The following is a 16782-nucleotide window of genomic DNA, read 5'->3' on the forward strand; positions in this document are numbered from 1 at the left end:
AATACCAGGATGCTCTCTGCAACTCCCCACCCCCCATTATTTAATGGAACATCTCAGCAGTCATTCTTTAGAGACTGAGACATTTCTTCTTGTTCAACAAGAGAGAATTTAATTAAAGCAGCGAGTTTTGATAACACTTTCCACAGTTTTTTGCCCTCAAAGAGGAAACATATGGTTCTTAATGTGTTAAACCGAGTAATAGTTGATGGAAAATGAGATAATTATTAGAGTATTACAACCCATCAAACAACCCCAATTAAGATTCATTTTGAGTAAAAGGCATAGGATGGACTACAGAGAAACAAACTATTTCCAACGTTTTCATATTTTTATGAGTTCTTTGTGCCATCACTGTTGCAATGTTGCAATGCACTGTTGCAGTCATTCTCCTGCTGGTAACTAAAGGGAAATGAATTACTCTGTTAACTGATACTGGTGATCGGTTATCTTACTGATCCCTGTCACAACTACAGTCATTGGTTTTGGTTTAAAAGTTGCAGCTTTAAGTACTTATCTTCACTGGGAAAATAAAAATATTTTGTTTAGATAACACTGGAAATTAACATCTTCCCAAAAAAAAATCCTGACATGATATTCATTGTAATTCAAGCTCTAACCTGGAATTGGCTCATAGAGGGCAAAATCCTGTCTGCCTCTCTCATTTTCTTCAAATTTGCATCAAAATTAGATGTTGCCATCACATTTACTCCTACTAATGTAAATATGAGATTTTGTAGGGAAGAGGGTTCTTCAAAATGTTGAGAAGTTGCAGAAAACAAAATGGAAACTGACACTTGTTCATCTGCACAGGAATTAATTCTGTCAATGGAATAAAATTCTACAAGATAACACTTGCTGATTTGTTGAAATAAATAATATTTCAAAGAGGACAGATACCAAGCCTCAAGAAAAAAAAAGGGGAAAAAGTAAAAAAAGTTGTGTCTTTGAGAAATAGGAGCTGAATAAAATGAAATAGAATCAGCAAACACCATAGGCATTGCAATGGCCCCTCAGAACATTTATGAACAGTAATATGCAAGTGTGTCAGGGAAAGCACGAATAATCATAAAAAGGAATGTAACAGACAAGTTGATAAACTTAAAACCTCCTTCCAAAACAAGAACTCCTAGCTCCTGATGGCCAAATTTTTTGAAAAAACATTTTTGTTACCAATTTAAATGATTAGGAGTATATTATAAAATTATACAGGGAGGCTTTCAACAACGAAACCAAATAAAATGGGACTTACGTACAAAAAAAAAGATATGGGGGAAGGGAAGGAAAGGAAAATATCTGGCTGTAAGTAACAACCTTCTCCAGCATTTACAACTCCGTGAGCTAACCACGGAGACAACCAGCAACATATGTTTTTGAATAGGTGACTTTCCTTTAGAAGCTGTAATAAAAACAACTGCAAGGGAGGGGTATGTCCAGACTATTTTGCAAAGAAAGAAAAAGAAAGAAAGAAACCTTAATAAATTTCAAAAAGAGCCATAAAACTTTTTCAATGCTCCACTAGGCAAAGTGACAGAGTATGTGCACCTGCAAAAGCTGTCAGAGTCATTTAAGCAGTCCTTACATTATTGATGTACCCTGCTGTTTGCAGTTATTTAAGCTTTTAATTTCTGTCTTTTCTGCATTTTGAAGTGTGTAACCTTTTTTATACCCCTTTATAAAAAAAAGGACAGACTTCTGCTTCCTTCCTGATTAGCATTCTAATAACAAACAGACCATTTAAATTTATTACCACAAGAAATGATACGGCAACAGTCTTTTCTTGCTGCACCAGAACTTTATAAAGTCTTAATAGACTGCTGTCATATTTTTTTCTATAAAATAAAGGAATAAACTTCTTTAAAGTACCTGGTTATTTTGCTTCTTCCAAACAGTTCTGCTTATATATTAAATTTATTACTTAATTTATTTACTTTATATCTTAACAGGAACAGGGATTCAACTTTTGCTGTTTCAAATTTATCTCATCTTCCTGCACATGGCATCTATTATCTCTCATTTTGCTTGGAATGTAAGAGCTGAGCACACTTAAGCTCACGCTCTCCACAAGCTGGTGTGAGGTTATATATCCTTTTTGTGTTCACCTTATCCATCGTCTCTGGTTGCTGCCCTGCTTCAAAATCTCCTTCTGCAAGTGGTCTATACAGACCTGAATCAATGCCAATCACTGAAGAAAGGAAAAGGAGCTGACAGTATAAATACCGTAGAACCAAATAAAGGGAGAATCAGTCCTTAAACTGTTCTCTTCTGCTTGCTGGTAGCCCCACAAAATGTACTACTTTGGAATAAAAAAGCCAAAATACATGAATGCTAAAGGATTTAAATATAAGATGGTTGTATTCTTGATTGGGCATGAAAGTCAATCTTTGAAATGTCAGCTTTTTATATAATGCTACACCTTTCAGACATTCAGCTTTTGGTAATGAGTGCTTATTGATTGATACTAAGGCAGGAAGTTTAACAAGTGTGCTGCTATTAATTACACTCAAAGTGAAAAACAAATAATCTTTTGATAAATGGCAGCATCAATATAATTTCACATTTACTCTGCTACTCAATACATCAACACAAATAAAGTATCAAAAAAAAATAAAATATATATACGATGGTTTAAATCTATGAAGGACTGTTTCCTGTTTCTTAAATTTTTAGACATTATTCATTCAGGATCAGAAAACAAAATAAATACAAGCCCACTGTTATTTATGATTCAGTATTTTATTTTACCCATCCTCCTTTACAACCAAATCACAGACGTAATTATGGCTCCATCCAGTAGAGAAGCAAAAGATCTCTCAATCAGACTTTCCAGTAAAGCACAACTTGTTGCCTTCCTTTCTGGTTAAGCACTGTGACCTGAAACCATGACTCAGAGGAAGGTACTCCTCATTACACTCCCTGAGAGCTGAGACTGATGAAAGAAGAAGGAAAGCAGAGACAGAAAAGAAGTACACATTCTAATCAAGTATGCTCTGATATCAGAAAACTGTCCTGGATATAAATTAAATAGACACTACAAGCAATATGTGTATGGAGCAGTGCTTTGAAATGCCAAGTACACTTTAATGCTACAGAGATCTGCAGTGACTATTGTAAAGTTATAGGAAACCCTAATACCTATGCTGAGGTAGGATTTATTATAAGTACAGATGATAAATTTGTTGAGATACTTAGTCAGGGACAGCAAATGTAATTACTTTTGTTCTGAATTACTGTGGTGAAAAATGAACAAACTCTCAGCCCCCTACCTTTTATGCATGCCACACTCCTGTACACAGGTATCATTTGAGAATTGTGTAATGCTGCTTTTCCTTTTTAACAATTAATCATGCTTCTGAAAATATTTTTTCAAAAATTGCTATGTTTTGCTCCAAAACAACAAGCAACCTTACACTTTCCCTGAGGAATCGCTGACCCTTTTTTCCTCAGGAAGCCCAAGCCCCCCAAATCAGTGTGAAGGCCCCACACTGCCCAGACAGCCTCTCAATGGCACTGAGGCTATTCTTAGCAAACTCTCCCATTTTCAGCTGATGATGCACCATGGCACAGTGCCACACACCATTCTAGCTGCAAGGAGTGCACCATCCGAAGGCAGCCTGGCTCCACTTTAATTGGCAACAAGCAGAAGTGTTAATCTTTTAAAATAGGACATGGAGATTTGAACTGTCATTTGCAACAACTAAAGCCAGCAGCTCATTTTTTTTGTGCATGATTTTAAGAATCAGATTCACCAGTCAAAATTTGCAGTTACAAAAATGGAGAAATGTATCACTTATTTTCCCTTTTCTGATGGTTATTAATGTCCTAATGTACACTCAATGATTAGACGGAAGGAAAATGATAGCATGGAGGGCTGAGTGAGCCACAGTGAACAGAAGAGCAGGAAGATAAGAGAGAATGTGTTAGAAAAGAAAAACTCATATGTCCAAAGCCACATGAATGTTGATATTAATAAAACCAGAAAAGTGAACATAGATTTGAGGTAACAAGAAAGTCAAGAGACCTGAAAGTAACTCAGGTGCACAGTGTGGGACTTTACTGAACCGGGACAGCTGTAAATCCAGTTAATTTGGCTGGAATATGCTATCTTTTTGATACAATTCCTAAGCAGATAAAAGAGAGACTACTGGTAAAATTGATCTTTTGGGTAAAATGTGTATCATACCCTTACATCAGCAGAACTATCTCATGGTACAATCACTGCTGAGAGAACCATTTACTGATCATGTGTGACTTTCTCAGAGGAAAACTTATCAAAAATACTTAAGTTAAAATGTACAAAGTGGATGTGATTGTAAACACAAACATCCTACACCTCCAGACTTCAGCAGCACCGAACCCTGTCCACCAGACCAACAGACTGTGGAAGGCCCTATTTGAATGAAACTCTGTATGAAGCTTGAAAACAGACTAACCACATTTGCAAGGAAAAAAAGACTGTGCCTTAGAAATACTGACTCCAAGTACATTTCTACACTGTCTAGGGATTCCAAATAGAAGAATTACCAAGGAGGAGTCCCTCCTCCTGTTTGACACCAGTAGGAGTCTTCTACTCAGCAAGTAAGGTCTTTCTCTGCAAGGTGCTGCAGAATTTGGCTGGCACTTGGAATTGGATGTTACTAATTTTGGCTATTTTAGGGCCCAAATTAGAAAATTAGCAGGCAAGACAGAGGCATCATCAGGATGTAATCAAGATTCTAGGTGGGCTGAGCTGCCCTTCAGTCATGCCCCTCTCTCTACCTACTGCAGAAAGAGCCTAAGGCAGCACTGCTGCTAACTTCAGCATTTCAGAAGTATCTAAAATTAGACAGACTGAATCTGGACTCTCGTATTCAGAGATGCTGAGATCCCTGCAGGAAAGAATTTTCCTGTTTCTTCTACTTCTCCCTCCTTTTGCCGTCAGACAAACTTTTTTCTTTAATTATACTTCTTTATTTTTTTTTAATTTTTTTTTTTTTTTGTTCCCTCTTAGGTACAGGAATATAGAGAGGAAGAAAACGTTAGGGAACACAGAGTATCAGAGCTGAAGTTTTAGATGCTCTTCAAACCTTCAAGCCAGAAGGCAAAAGCAGCATGGAAGTTGGGACACAGGTTCTGTTGTCTGATGGCGCTCTGATTTAGTGGAGCAAAACTATGACTAGTTGAAGACAGAAGTTACACAGCAAAACAAAGTAAAAGATACCACTGCTACATTAAGATGCCAATAAATTCTCCTGATGAAAAAATTAATCTGGTTATTTCAATTAAATACTAAGGACAGGAAAGGTTTACCCAGTATGAAGATACTTTGCAAGACGGCATTGTTCTCTGAGATCCTTCAGAAAAAGGAAACAATGCTAGACATACCAGTATGGTTCACTTTTTTTGCAGATGAAAGACCCTCTGAAAGGCTGCATTTCTATTTATTAAAAAACTTAAAGAGGTGGGCTACAATAGTCAGAAAAGCATCTGTAAACTTTTTGATTGTATAAATTTTTTTTTCAGTAAGATAAATCAGAGGTAGATATGCTAATGACTTTGCCCCGAAAAACCAAGCATTCCACAGGGTAACAAAAAATTCCAGAGCAACTTTCAAGCCATTAACCCATCTATTTTTTTGGTTTTTTTAAATTAAATTGGAATAATGGTAATTAGTGAAGAGATTTCTCAGGTGATTTTTACAGCAAAACTCAAAAAAAAGCAGCCACAAGTCTGACACTGGTTTATGGGTGCAGAACAAACAACACAACCCTGCTGAGGACAGTCACTGTCAGTGTTTAATGGGAAGCAGGGATGGGTTTCAGCAATTTTGTAATTATAGCTCTACTTGGGAGCTTCGATTCCCTGTTCCTGAAAATAGTATCATGCATGATACATGAAATCATCTAAATGCCTAATTTTCACAAAATCCAGGGATAATTTCACTTAACACAAATAAAGGAAGGACCCCTTGATGTGCAAGAGGTCTTCGCTGTACCAGATCCCTGTGTGCTCTGCCACTTTGGAAAGGAACCGGGGCCACAAGAGGGCACTCTCGTAATCTGCAATTTGAATTTTGGCTGCCTAGCTTTTTCATCTTTAATTAAAAGGAAATGTGACTGTTTTGCAGAATGAAGAGATCTTACTTGACACAACAAGACAAAAGATTTTTCTCCAAATTAAAGGAAGTTAATGATATCTACAATATTTTCACATTACACCACATTAGCTAAAGAAACAGAATTTATTGATCAACAAATGCTTATTTCAAAACTGTATTTTACAGAAGCAAAATGTGATTTACATTAAAAACTACCTCGTACTGTTTATGACATCTTTCAATTTATAATATTTCAGTCAATGAGGGTAGAGGAAACCTCCAGTAACAGAACCACTGTTATATGTGGTTGGTAGGCATAAATGTGATCTCAAGCATATTGTCTGAATATAAACACAGGTAAATGAGCTCAATCAGATTTATGTTTCTGAAATCATTGCGGGGCTGACTGTGGATATATTTCCTAAAAGATATTCAGTCATCTTATCATCAGTCATCTACAGAATATGTATATTTAGCACTGTTAGCACAAGGTCCTCTCTTATTTTCCTGGGAAAAAAAAAAAGCCTTCAGAATATTCCACTCTCACCAGCTTTTTCAGGTTAGGAGGGTAATCAGTGACTAGAAGTCCTTTTTAGCTAATGATTATGTCATTTATTTTACTGGCCATTGTAGGGATATTGATAAATGGTGCACTCCTGAAGGTAAGGTTATTCTGAACACATCTTCCTGCCTGACACTGCTGTCTTTGTTGAACAGATGCCAAGCACACCTACTGCAAGCTGAATTACATACTGTATAGTCTCTAGGACATACTTCAATAAAAGTGAAGAATCTCCATTTGCAATATGTTTTTAAGAAAAAAGGAAGAAAAAAAAAAACCCAAAAAACTCTTCTGCTTGAGAACATCAAGAAAAAAGTTTAGTCTAACTTGGTTTTTATTAAAAGTGTTTTGAAAGTTTTCTTAGACACTGTATTTGGATTCTGCAAAGTCATGGTGAGTAGTACACTTGGTATCTTCAATACAGGAACATTTAAAACAGTGCTGTGACACAGGGATTGGTAAATCCTCCCTTAGAATCCACATTCCTATTTCCATTACAGATGGAAAGTAGTAGGTGCCTAAAGGTACAGGTAGAACATACATTTTCTGAGAGACAAGGGGGCATTGCTAAATTACTAACTGCAAAGGGAACTGGTAGTTCTTATTTGGTATTCTGCTAATCTTCCAGAGTGTTTTATTTGCCATTAAATACATTATGACTGTTGATATCCTGACATGGTCCATTTTCAATAAGCTACCCCAACACCTGACATAATAGTAAAATTACAAAGATCATATTCATGAAATCAAACAGATCTTCCTGGCATTCTAACCAGGATCATCATAAATATGCTCTCTTTTTAATTATATATTAATTTGTAACAATTCTACAGAGCTTCTACTGCATTTAGGTCCCTGTGTACCCAGAAATCTGCATTACCTGGGAGCATAAAATAGCACAGAATTAAAACAGATAATGCAAAAACTGAATCCTCCATAGTCTAAAGCATGCATTACTGTACGTTGTTCATAAATAGTTAAAGGAACTCAGCTGTAACATTCACAAGATACTGCAAACAGAGCCTAAACAATCTCATGCTTGCATTAATTTTTACTTCACAAATTGCAGCTGGTGATTTCTTGTATCTTCTACATTCCTAATTAATGTAAGAGATGAAACATACCCAAGACATATTATTAGCTCTAGGCATGAAACAGTTAACAGCAGTGCACATGCCAAGGTTTTAATAAGGCTTAACAATAAAAAGCTTCAATCCTCCACTTTCACTAGATTTTGTTGTTGTGGCTTTCCCTTGCTTAGGGCAATCCATCTGTTAATGTTGACTTGCAATATAGCTAAGCTTGCACACGTCTGAAGAGCCTAGAACAGCAAACCTGAGCAGGAGCAAGCTCAGATGAATACTGCAGAGAGGGAACGGCTCGTCTTGGCCACAGATTAATCGTGCGCACACGCGCGCTCACACAGGCATGTACCAGTGCACTCCCCTCAGCTCCTTTTAGGAAACACTTTCAAAATGCAAATTATAGGAGGGCAAGCCAAGCACTTCAGTTTGCAATAGCACATTTAATTATTTATCCTCTTTTAGGTTAGGTTTTGACATCTATTTTAGATGCCATATACTTTTATTTCTTTTATTTACTGCTGATTTATCTTAATTCTATTGCAAATCTGAAAAAGAAAAAATACAATAAAGCTACTATGACAGCAATGATAATGCTTAGTAAATATTCATTGTTAAAAATGGCTCTGCACTGTGACCAGTGCTGGTATTCTCCCTGGGCAAACTGGCTGTGTTTTCAATAAAACCAGAGAAGTATCCTTTCCCTTGAGCCCTGTTAGGCTGAGGCTGCAGTTGGAACTGTCATCCTCACACAAAAGCAAAGGGGCTGGGTTTTTCAAACGCAAAGCCTAATTGGGAGATCTTCATGGCTATACCCTTGACATTTATTAAAGCCTCATCAACAAAACAGGAAATAACCGTACTAATTAGCAGACCCACATACAAACTCCTGTTTGTCGGACTAAAAGTAGATTCACTTCCTATTGTAAAGGAAATGTCCTTTCAGACCCCCAAATCCTGTTATGAACAAATTATTAAAATGATCTTTCTCAGAAAAGCAAACTTTCATATCTTACATAACTTTTCAAAGTATGTTTTACAGCATCTCAGCTAACTCTTAGTATTTAACTGTTTCCAAGAAGTGGAGAAGGAAAAGCTCAATGCATACTTCTAATATGACATAAAATATGACACCAAATTCTTTATATTTGCAATTTTCCAAACGTTTCAGTATGGAAGAGACAGTAATAAAGTGCAGAGGCGCCTCTATTTTGGAAGCCGGATGACCATTAAAAGCAATCGCTCTCTCTTGTTATAGTTTATCTAGGTTTGGGGTGGGTATTTCAGTACACCAATGTAACAATTTAATCAGTATCTTGTCATTACTTGAACTATGTATCAAACTGCCCCAGTTCCACATTAGCACTAACCTTATACTGATACAGCCACTGGTGAAGGTAATTTTAGAAATCAGGGTGAAGAGTCTCATTTGCAGGATAAAGACTACCAGAAAAAGGATTAAACCTGACAATAACAGCACTTTGAATTTAATTTATTTTAAATAGCAGATTCAGTACTAGATCAAACACAGTCTCTCTCATACACATGCAGTGTGAATACAAATATATATTTTTATTTGGATGTAAACTTTAAAATCACCACTTATTAATAAAGAATTTATGTTATCTTATTCAAACACCAAGACCAAAAATAAAAACAAGAGTAGCAACAGCAGACTTATTTTTCAGAAGTCCTTTGGTCTGTTTGCTTTTGAGGAGAAGGAAAATGAGAATGGCATGAGTGAGGGGTGAAGGAGTTCTTGGAGGGCAATCCCCATGTACTCCTTCTTCCTACCCACTGGATTCACGTGACATTTGGGATAAGAGCTGGGGAGAAGATGCCTTTGGTCTGAAGCAGGGCAAAACTGTGAGGCTCTCAGTTCCCAGCTTTGTTGGTAAATACACTCCAGATAAATATGTGTATGTATGTCCATACACATACACATCCATTAACACGTGTATGGATGCATGGAAACAAAGCCAGGCACACATCTGCACTCCTGCCTTGTTTGCAAAGCAGAAGGACAACTGGTAGAAACAGCAATGATTATAGGATTTAGCACTGTACAGCTGCACAAACACAAAATCATAGAAAAGTTCAATTGTTCTATTTGAACACATGCTTTCAAAAGAAATCTTTAATTGTACCAAGGTGAATTATATTCCTTTGTATTGCTATAGTCCTGTACATAACAATAGGCAGCACCACTGTATCAGTGATCAGAAAGTCTTTGTATTATTTATAACCCTACTAAAAATTATGACTTAATACTAATGTACAGTTTCACCATCATTTAGCAATCATCTGCATCAGTTCTATGTTGTATTTCAGAAACCTTGTATTCACTACTGATAAAATTAATTCAAGATCAAACTGATTAAATACACAAACCAGAATTTCATTATTGCAGTATCTAGAGCAAAAACTAAATGCTGTTAGATCAGTTGGACTGAATTTATATACTTAATTCTCATATTAGAAAGACACAGGAATTAAAAATCCACATATATTAAAAACATGCAATAACAATATAATGTAAAAATAAATACCCACATATTAGAAATATGCAGGTAAATATTTGCAGGGGAAAAAAAGCATTAGAAAAACTACTCTGTTGATATTTTTGAAATAAAACTGTCAAAATGAATCAAAAAACATTAAAACACTTGCCAATGTTAAGACACTACACCTGTTACTTCAATTTTAGACTAGAAAGGATTAGATAACAAAAACCAAGGCATTGGCACTGCATTAACTAGCTGACTTATTAACAAAATAATAAATCGTAACTATCTGAGCAAGGTTAAAGGCCATGTGACTGCCAAAATAATTTATTAGAACCACAGAAGTAATATGCCTTAAAAGAAAAGAGATAGCTTAATACAGATATGTAAATAGACCAGAATGTATTTTAGTGAGAAGCCTTTCTTAAGAATTAAGCACTTAAGAATTAAATTTCAGATCCATACATATAGAGTTCTCGTTCTTTTCCTTCTGAACAGGGATGAAACACAAGCAGCATTTTTTTCTTCATACAAATAGGGTAGCAGTACTTCTATAAACACAGCCTTTTAATCACCATATCCAAACACAGACAGGAAAATCATCTCAGAAACAGATTCACAAACCCACTACTGTAAGCAGCAAAAAATATATGTATGTGAATACATACATATATATCCCTATATGTATGTGAATACAAACAGAAGTTTCAGGTGTCTTACCTGTGCCAGTCTTCGTTTTTCTGAGCTTGTTCTTTTGTCATAATGTGATGTGTAGACAGGAACAGTCTGTACTGCACCAGCACTACAAGTTCCATACTCTTCCTCACTTTCCTATGCAACAAAACAGATTTAAATTCTTTCATTTATAATCATTATCTGCAAACATAGCCTCCATATTATGCATGCAGAATGCATTCAAAATTATCTTGCCACAATCTATTACTGTCATGAAAATACCATCTGTAGTAAGAAAATCAAATTTAGCTTTTTAAAATGCTGGATTATCAACATGGTCATTTAAAAGTTGAATTGTTCAAATGTTTTTGAAATTTTTCTTAAAATAGCATAATAGGTATCCAAAAAATGGTTCCTTCTCTGTACAGAAAAATCTTACATGGAAGCAAAATTCCAAATGGGAAAAGCAACTCCAAAATTCCTAAACCATCTTTTCTGATTGTGAGGTTGCTTTTGCAAAGTTAAACTATTCATTCATCTTGAAACACTGCTATTGTTCGTTTATTTTACAGAACTAAAACTGGACAACTGCACCTCCTGGAATAGACTGTACTGCAAGACTCTCCCTTCTCAAATTCTCAGCTTGAAGCACAGGCTTTGATTGTGATATCAAAGCAATCAATTTTATGAAAACATACATCCTCTTAATGTATCTTTGAAGACCTCTGTTGTTCTATGATAAAATATGCAAACAATAAAGAGATTATTCAGTGGATGCATAGAATGACAGATAGTTGCCAGAGGGCTCGTTATGAAAAAGGTATTGTTGAACAAAGGGCTAAGCATATTTCAAAAGTCATTAAAAACACAAATCTCATGTGATTTGTAAAGTATAAGCTTCAAACTGATACAGGAAGCAGTGTAAGAAAGTAAATAAAGTGTACTACATACCTTGTGTTTTAACTTACTCTTCACTTCTTTTATTCCTTGCCTCGCCTGGTTTTTTGCCTGGAGAAATGAAAAGACTTAAATTGCTCTGCAAGACACTGGCTGTAGTCACAGAACATGCCTTATGATGCCATACTTATTTTGCCTTTTTTTAAAACACATGGTGATAGAGAAGGGCAATAACCTTTATCACAAATTTCAAACATGCACTGCCACTGTATTTTTTATACTCATGCCTTCTTCACAAATTTAAGGATTTTTTTTCAGTACATGCAGCCAGTGCTGTGAAAACATACATACTCAAAAATTCTTCATTATTATTACGGACAGGCTAAGAATGGTCATATACATCACTCCTTTATTTGAAATGTTCTTTTATATTTGCAAGGGTATTTTAGCAATAAAGCATGTTGAAAACATGTTAAGATTTTTAAGATGACTGCTACAGTGTTCCAGTCTGGCAACTTGCAGGGCAACATCAACCTTAAGAGAAATTAAGTGATTTCATATGCAGATGAAGATTTTGCCCAGTGTTGCTGAACAGCAAAGTACTGCCATTTAGGAGAGAATTCTGTATGCATTAAAAGAGGCAGACAAGAATCACTGTTGCATAGAAAACAGCCAAGAATATTCTTCAATACAGAAAGGAATTATCAATATAGAATACCATGTTGTTAGGCTAAAAAAAAAAATGAGAGAGAGAAGCAGAGAGAACAAAACAAAATAAAAGATGAGGGTATAACACCAAAAACTCTAACAGAAGAAAAGCTGTCTTTCCTACACAAATATGGGAAAAAACTACAAAAGTTTTCAAGGTTGTCCTGAAAATAGGAATTTTAAAATGCATTCAAGGGCATAAATGTCTGAAAACCACCTATTTTTTGGTGGTTTTTTTGTACATGTCAATTCAGAAAAAAAATAAATCACCTGAATCAAGAGGCCATAGAGTCTTTTTGATCCTTAAATCATAGATCCATAACCTCAGTAACAGCACAGTGGGGTATCATGTACCAGATGCTAACCTGAAAGCCACTTTAAACTTTCCAGATCCTGCTCACAGCTTTTGGATGAATTTTGGACTGCTTTGTTCTAATTCTGAGGGATGGTAACAATGACATTACTCAAAGCTTCCAATCGGTTATGTGGCAATTAAGAAATGCATATTTCAGTCCTCTATAGGAGAGTCCATAAAGGACAACAACATAAGAAATTAAATGGGGGAGAAGTATGGATACCACATACATAAACATCGTCAGAAGTCTACCGTAGTTTCCTGGCATATACAAAAGTCCACTCGGAGGTACCTTTACTATCAAGGGCATAATCATCAAAATTGAAGGCTGAACCACAGTCTAAGATAGTGCTAATAAAGAATAATTTACAGATGAACCAATTTTTAAATTATAAATGAATCCATTAATATGAAGTATATTTAATTTATTTACCTGTTTCTCTCCACACCTGCTGTGTTTTTCAAGTGATGTAAAATTAAAAATTCAGTTTGAAAACTACTTAAAATACTCTAGCACAGACGAACTTACTGACTTATTCAGGACTATTTATAATGCATCCAGCTAGTGAACATTTGAAAAAGCAAAAAGGAAGCCAAAAATCTTTTCCCATATATTATAAAAGCAACTTTAAAATACTTCTCAGTTCACTTTTTTCTACTGCTGTTTCACCATACTGCATAGTACAGTATAATCTCACATGCTTCATGGGGTAGGCAGTCTTTGAAAACCAAGATCTTTTAAGATGAAAAGTATAAGCATTAAACCCAGTTAAACATGAGTATTCCACTATCATTTTTAAAAAGGAGCAGATGATTTGCTGCACACATTACTGATGCTTTACCAAATCTCAACTGTGCAGCACTTACTGCTGAAATGAAATTACAGCTGTGTATCAAATACCTAAATGGTATTCAAATAAGCTTTTAGTGTGTATTAGGACTGAAATTGCATATTGGCACTTTGATAAAGTCTATTTTTATGTACAAGCTATCTAGAAGACCGAATCAACTCTAAATCCTAGTCCTATATGAGAAAACAAAGAAACCTAAACACTTCCTACAGGCTGAAGTACTTTTTTGCTATTTATTCATAAAAAGCTCAGGTTTTTCAGCATTCAGGGAGAATGAGAGGTTGTTGGAAATTGCAGTATTTTTACGTATTATTTATTTGAAATAAATGATCTTACAAATTTGTATGCTGTTTTCACAGCCGGAGTGGCTTTGGTCATTGCTGTGTTGATCAGTGCACTGCCTTTCTGAAATACACAAAAAATATATTTTAGTAGCATTTTAACACAAGGCAAACCTTAAGACAACAGCAAGGAAAAATAAACACTGTGCTGTGAAGAAGTAACAACCTTCCTTTGAAATGGGTAAGAGCAAGCACAGCTGTGTTTCCTCCACAACCTGCTGTCTGCAGCTACACAAGGGTTACTGTACGTCATTCCACAGCTGACACATTTATCAAGGCACTCCAACAGAATGATGGATTTTCAGTCTTCATTCACTGTTACCATTTCAAAATCAATTCAGAAGTTAGGCTATTTTTCATGTGTTCCTATAATATTTATTATGCAACTAAAAAATACTTTGACCTAACAGGAAGAACTATCTCATTTAATCACACAAGAATTCTCCTAATCTAAAATAATATATTTTACTAATGCTGCAGAATAACAAGGTTACACCAAGAGTTTTCTGCTAGACAAATTGCACAAATACATATTAATAAAATTGCTATTTACCAGGAATGATAAGCTTCATATCAAATTGTCACACCTAATTCAGAGTTATGGAATGTAACATGATACAGAAAGCAGTGAAATCTTTGACTATACAGACATAAAAATCTTATGCATTTTGGCATTTGTTTTCTGTATGGAATTTTTTTTTTAATTCTTCAAGGAAAAAACTCAAAAATTTTTTGCATATACTTGCTATTTCTTATAGAATGTACCTACATCTTTCTCACCAATGAACAAATTTTTACCATTACACAAAGGTAAGGAAAAGGATGGAGACCTAAAGGACAGGGTGGCCAATATAATTACTTAACCAAGTTTATACCTTCACTGTGTGCATCCACTGCTGATAAGATCTTGAATTTCCTGAAAGAGAAATTCAAATTAACAGAATCAAACATACATTCAACATTTTGCATGTTGCAACCCTCTTCATTATTGGAATAAGAAATGTACTTAGAGGATTACTTATTCAATTAATTCTTTCCAGAGAGACAAGGAATGTGAAGATAAGAAACAAACCCAGGAATATCTTATTGCATGTTTTCTGTTTCCTTTGTAAAAGCTTATGTTTTCACCACATAAAGTTTTTAATCTAATTGAGGTACAAAGAGAAATTAAAACAATGATAAGTTAACACACTTCTTGAAAGTATAAAAAGGAAAACACTAATTCAAAGGAAAGAAGAATGTATTAATTGCATTCAAGCATGACGATCCCTCTGGGCAAACTTTCAAACACAACAATGACATAGACTCCAGAAGGTACCATACCAAGGAAAAAGAAAAGTCTAAGGGTTATGTCACAACTGTATATTCCTGTGCAGAAAAAAGGCAAGTGAGAGCTACTGACTTCTGTACGACCACCAAGGACTAAACTGGCCACAAAGGAACACATTAAATTATACTTGATGAAGTAGTCAATACTACTTCCCAAAGGTGCTTCAGCTGAACAACAAAGATTAGGTCCATGATCCCTGAGAAAGTTTTAGAGTACATCAGTCACTTGAATCCTCCAGTACAGTGAGCTGCTACTGACCCCATGCCATTCACCCCATGCCAAGACATTCACTTTGACAAGAACACTCCAGCTTCAAACAGAGTTTGACCATGTTTCTTCAGGAAGGACTATACTGACATAACATTACAGACTTTTAACAGGAGCTGGCAAAACTCCTCAAGTGTTACAATAACCCATATTGTAACCCAATAACCAAGGCCTGGCTAGAATTATTCCACTGGCTAATGAAAGCTAAAATACACTCCTGGAACATTTCTGAGAACTAATGGGATCATTGGAAACGTATTCCAAATTTTCAAAATGAGGTGAAGAAGCATGAACTCTTTAGACTAGTATCAGGTACTTTCACCCATTCCAGTTAATTTTTACAAGCAATTTTGAGACAGCCAGACTCTCAGGAATGATGGTACAACTGAAAGCAGTGCTTGCTTAGAGAGGAGAGACCCTCATGATCATGATGATCCCATCTCTATTAAGAATGGCAAAGAGCAACCTAAAGCACAAACAACTCATATTTCACTTCTTTGGTCTAGCTCCCTAGAACTGTCAGGGAAGGAAGAACACAACACATATAAGGTGAAATTTAACCACTTCTGGGGTATTAAGGATATTGCATGAACCATAAATGCTTTCTTTAACATGTTATTTTGTCACTTCAATTCTTGTCAACAATGTTTATGTATCACCTGTGTCTTTAACAGTGACTCTTTCCACAGCTGAGCTTTCTCTGTCACAACCTGGTTTAAACAATTTATAGAAATAATAAATCGAATCACAGCAAATGACCAAGTTTAATGTTCATTGAGTTATGTAGTGACACTTCAGGGATGACAATCAAGAAAACAGACCATTTCATGTACAACATTCAACTCATCTACAGACAGCCATGCCAACATTGCATACCCTCAGCTGAAGCTGAACTTCCTGAAAACTTTGAAAACAAATATCTGATTCCTCAAAATGAAGTATCATTACAAGGGAGTTTCAAATGTTTTTATTTTTTCAGTTTTCCTTCTTTGAGCACCAGTGATATTAGACCAATAGGAAAAAAAAAAAACCTACTGTAGTAAAATGTATGTAATTAAAAATTAATTAACATATTCTACAAATCTGAGTGCTAACCAATCCATCAATATATTCTTGTATTGAAAGCTGCATAAAGCT

The 16782-nt window shown here is 35.4% G+C and overlaps 1 protein-coding gene across 5 annotated transcripts in view; it reads right to left on the bottom strand.

Moving 5' to 3' along the window:
* DENND1B (DENN domain containing 1B) overlaps positions 1-16782 on the bottom strand; it is a 165260-nt gene that overhangs the window by 11277 nt on the left and 137201 nt on the right. For all 5 annotated transcript variants that reach the window (XM_014250801.2, XM_005521254.3, XM_014250800.2 and 2 more), the window contains 4 exons: positions 14924-14964; positions 14044-14112; positions 11848-11904; positions 10942-11052 (listed from right to left, as the gene is read on the bottom strand). In XM_014250801.2, coding sequence (XP_014106276.2) covers positions 10942-11052; positions 11848-11904; positions 14044-14112; positions 14924-14964 — 278 coding nt within the window. The remainder of the gene's footprint in view (positions 1-10941; positions 11053-11847; positions 11905-14043; positions 14113-14923; positions 14965-16782) is intronic.

Source organism: Pseudopodoces humilis, chromosome 10 (genome assembly GCF_049639895.1).
Source record: "Pseudopodoces humilis isolate 2021_Gansu_Grassland_sample_001 chromosome 10, ASM4963989v1, whole genome shotgun sequence".
NCBI classification, from domain to species: Eukaryota; Metazoa; Chordata; class Aves; order Passeriformes; family Paridae; genus Pseudopodoces; species Pseudopodoces humilis.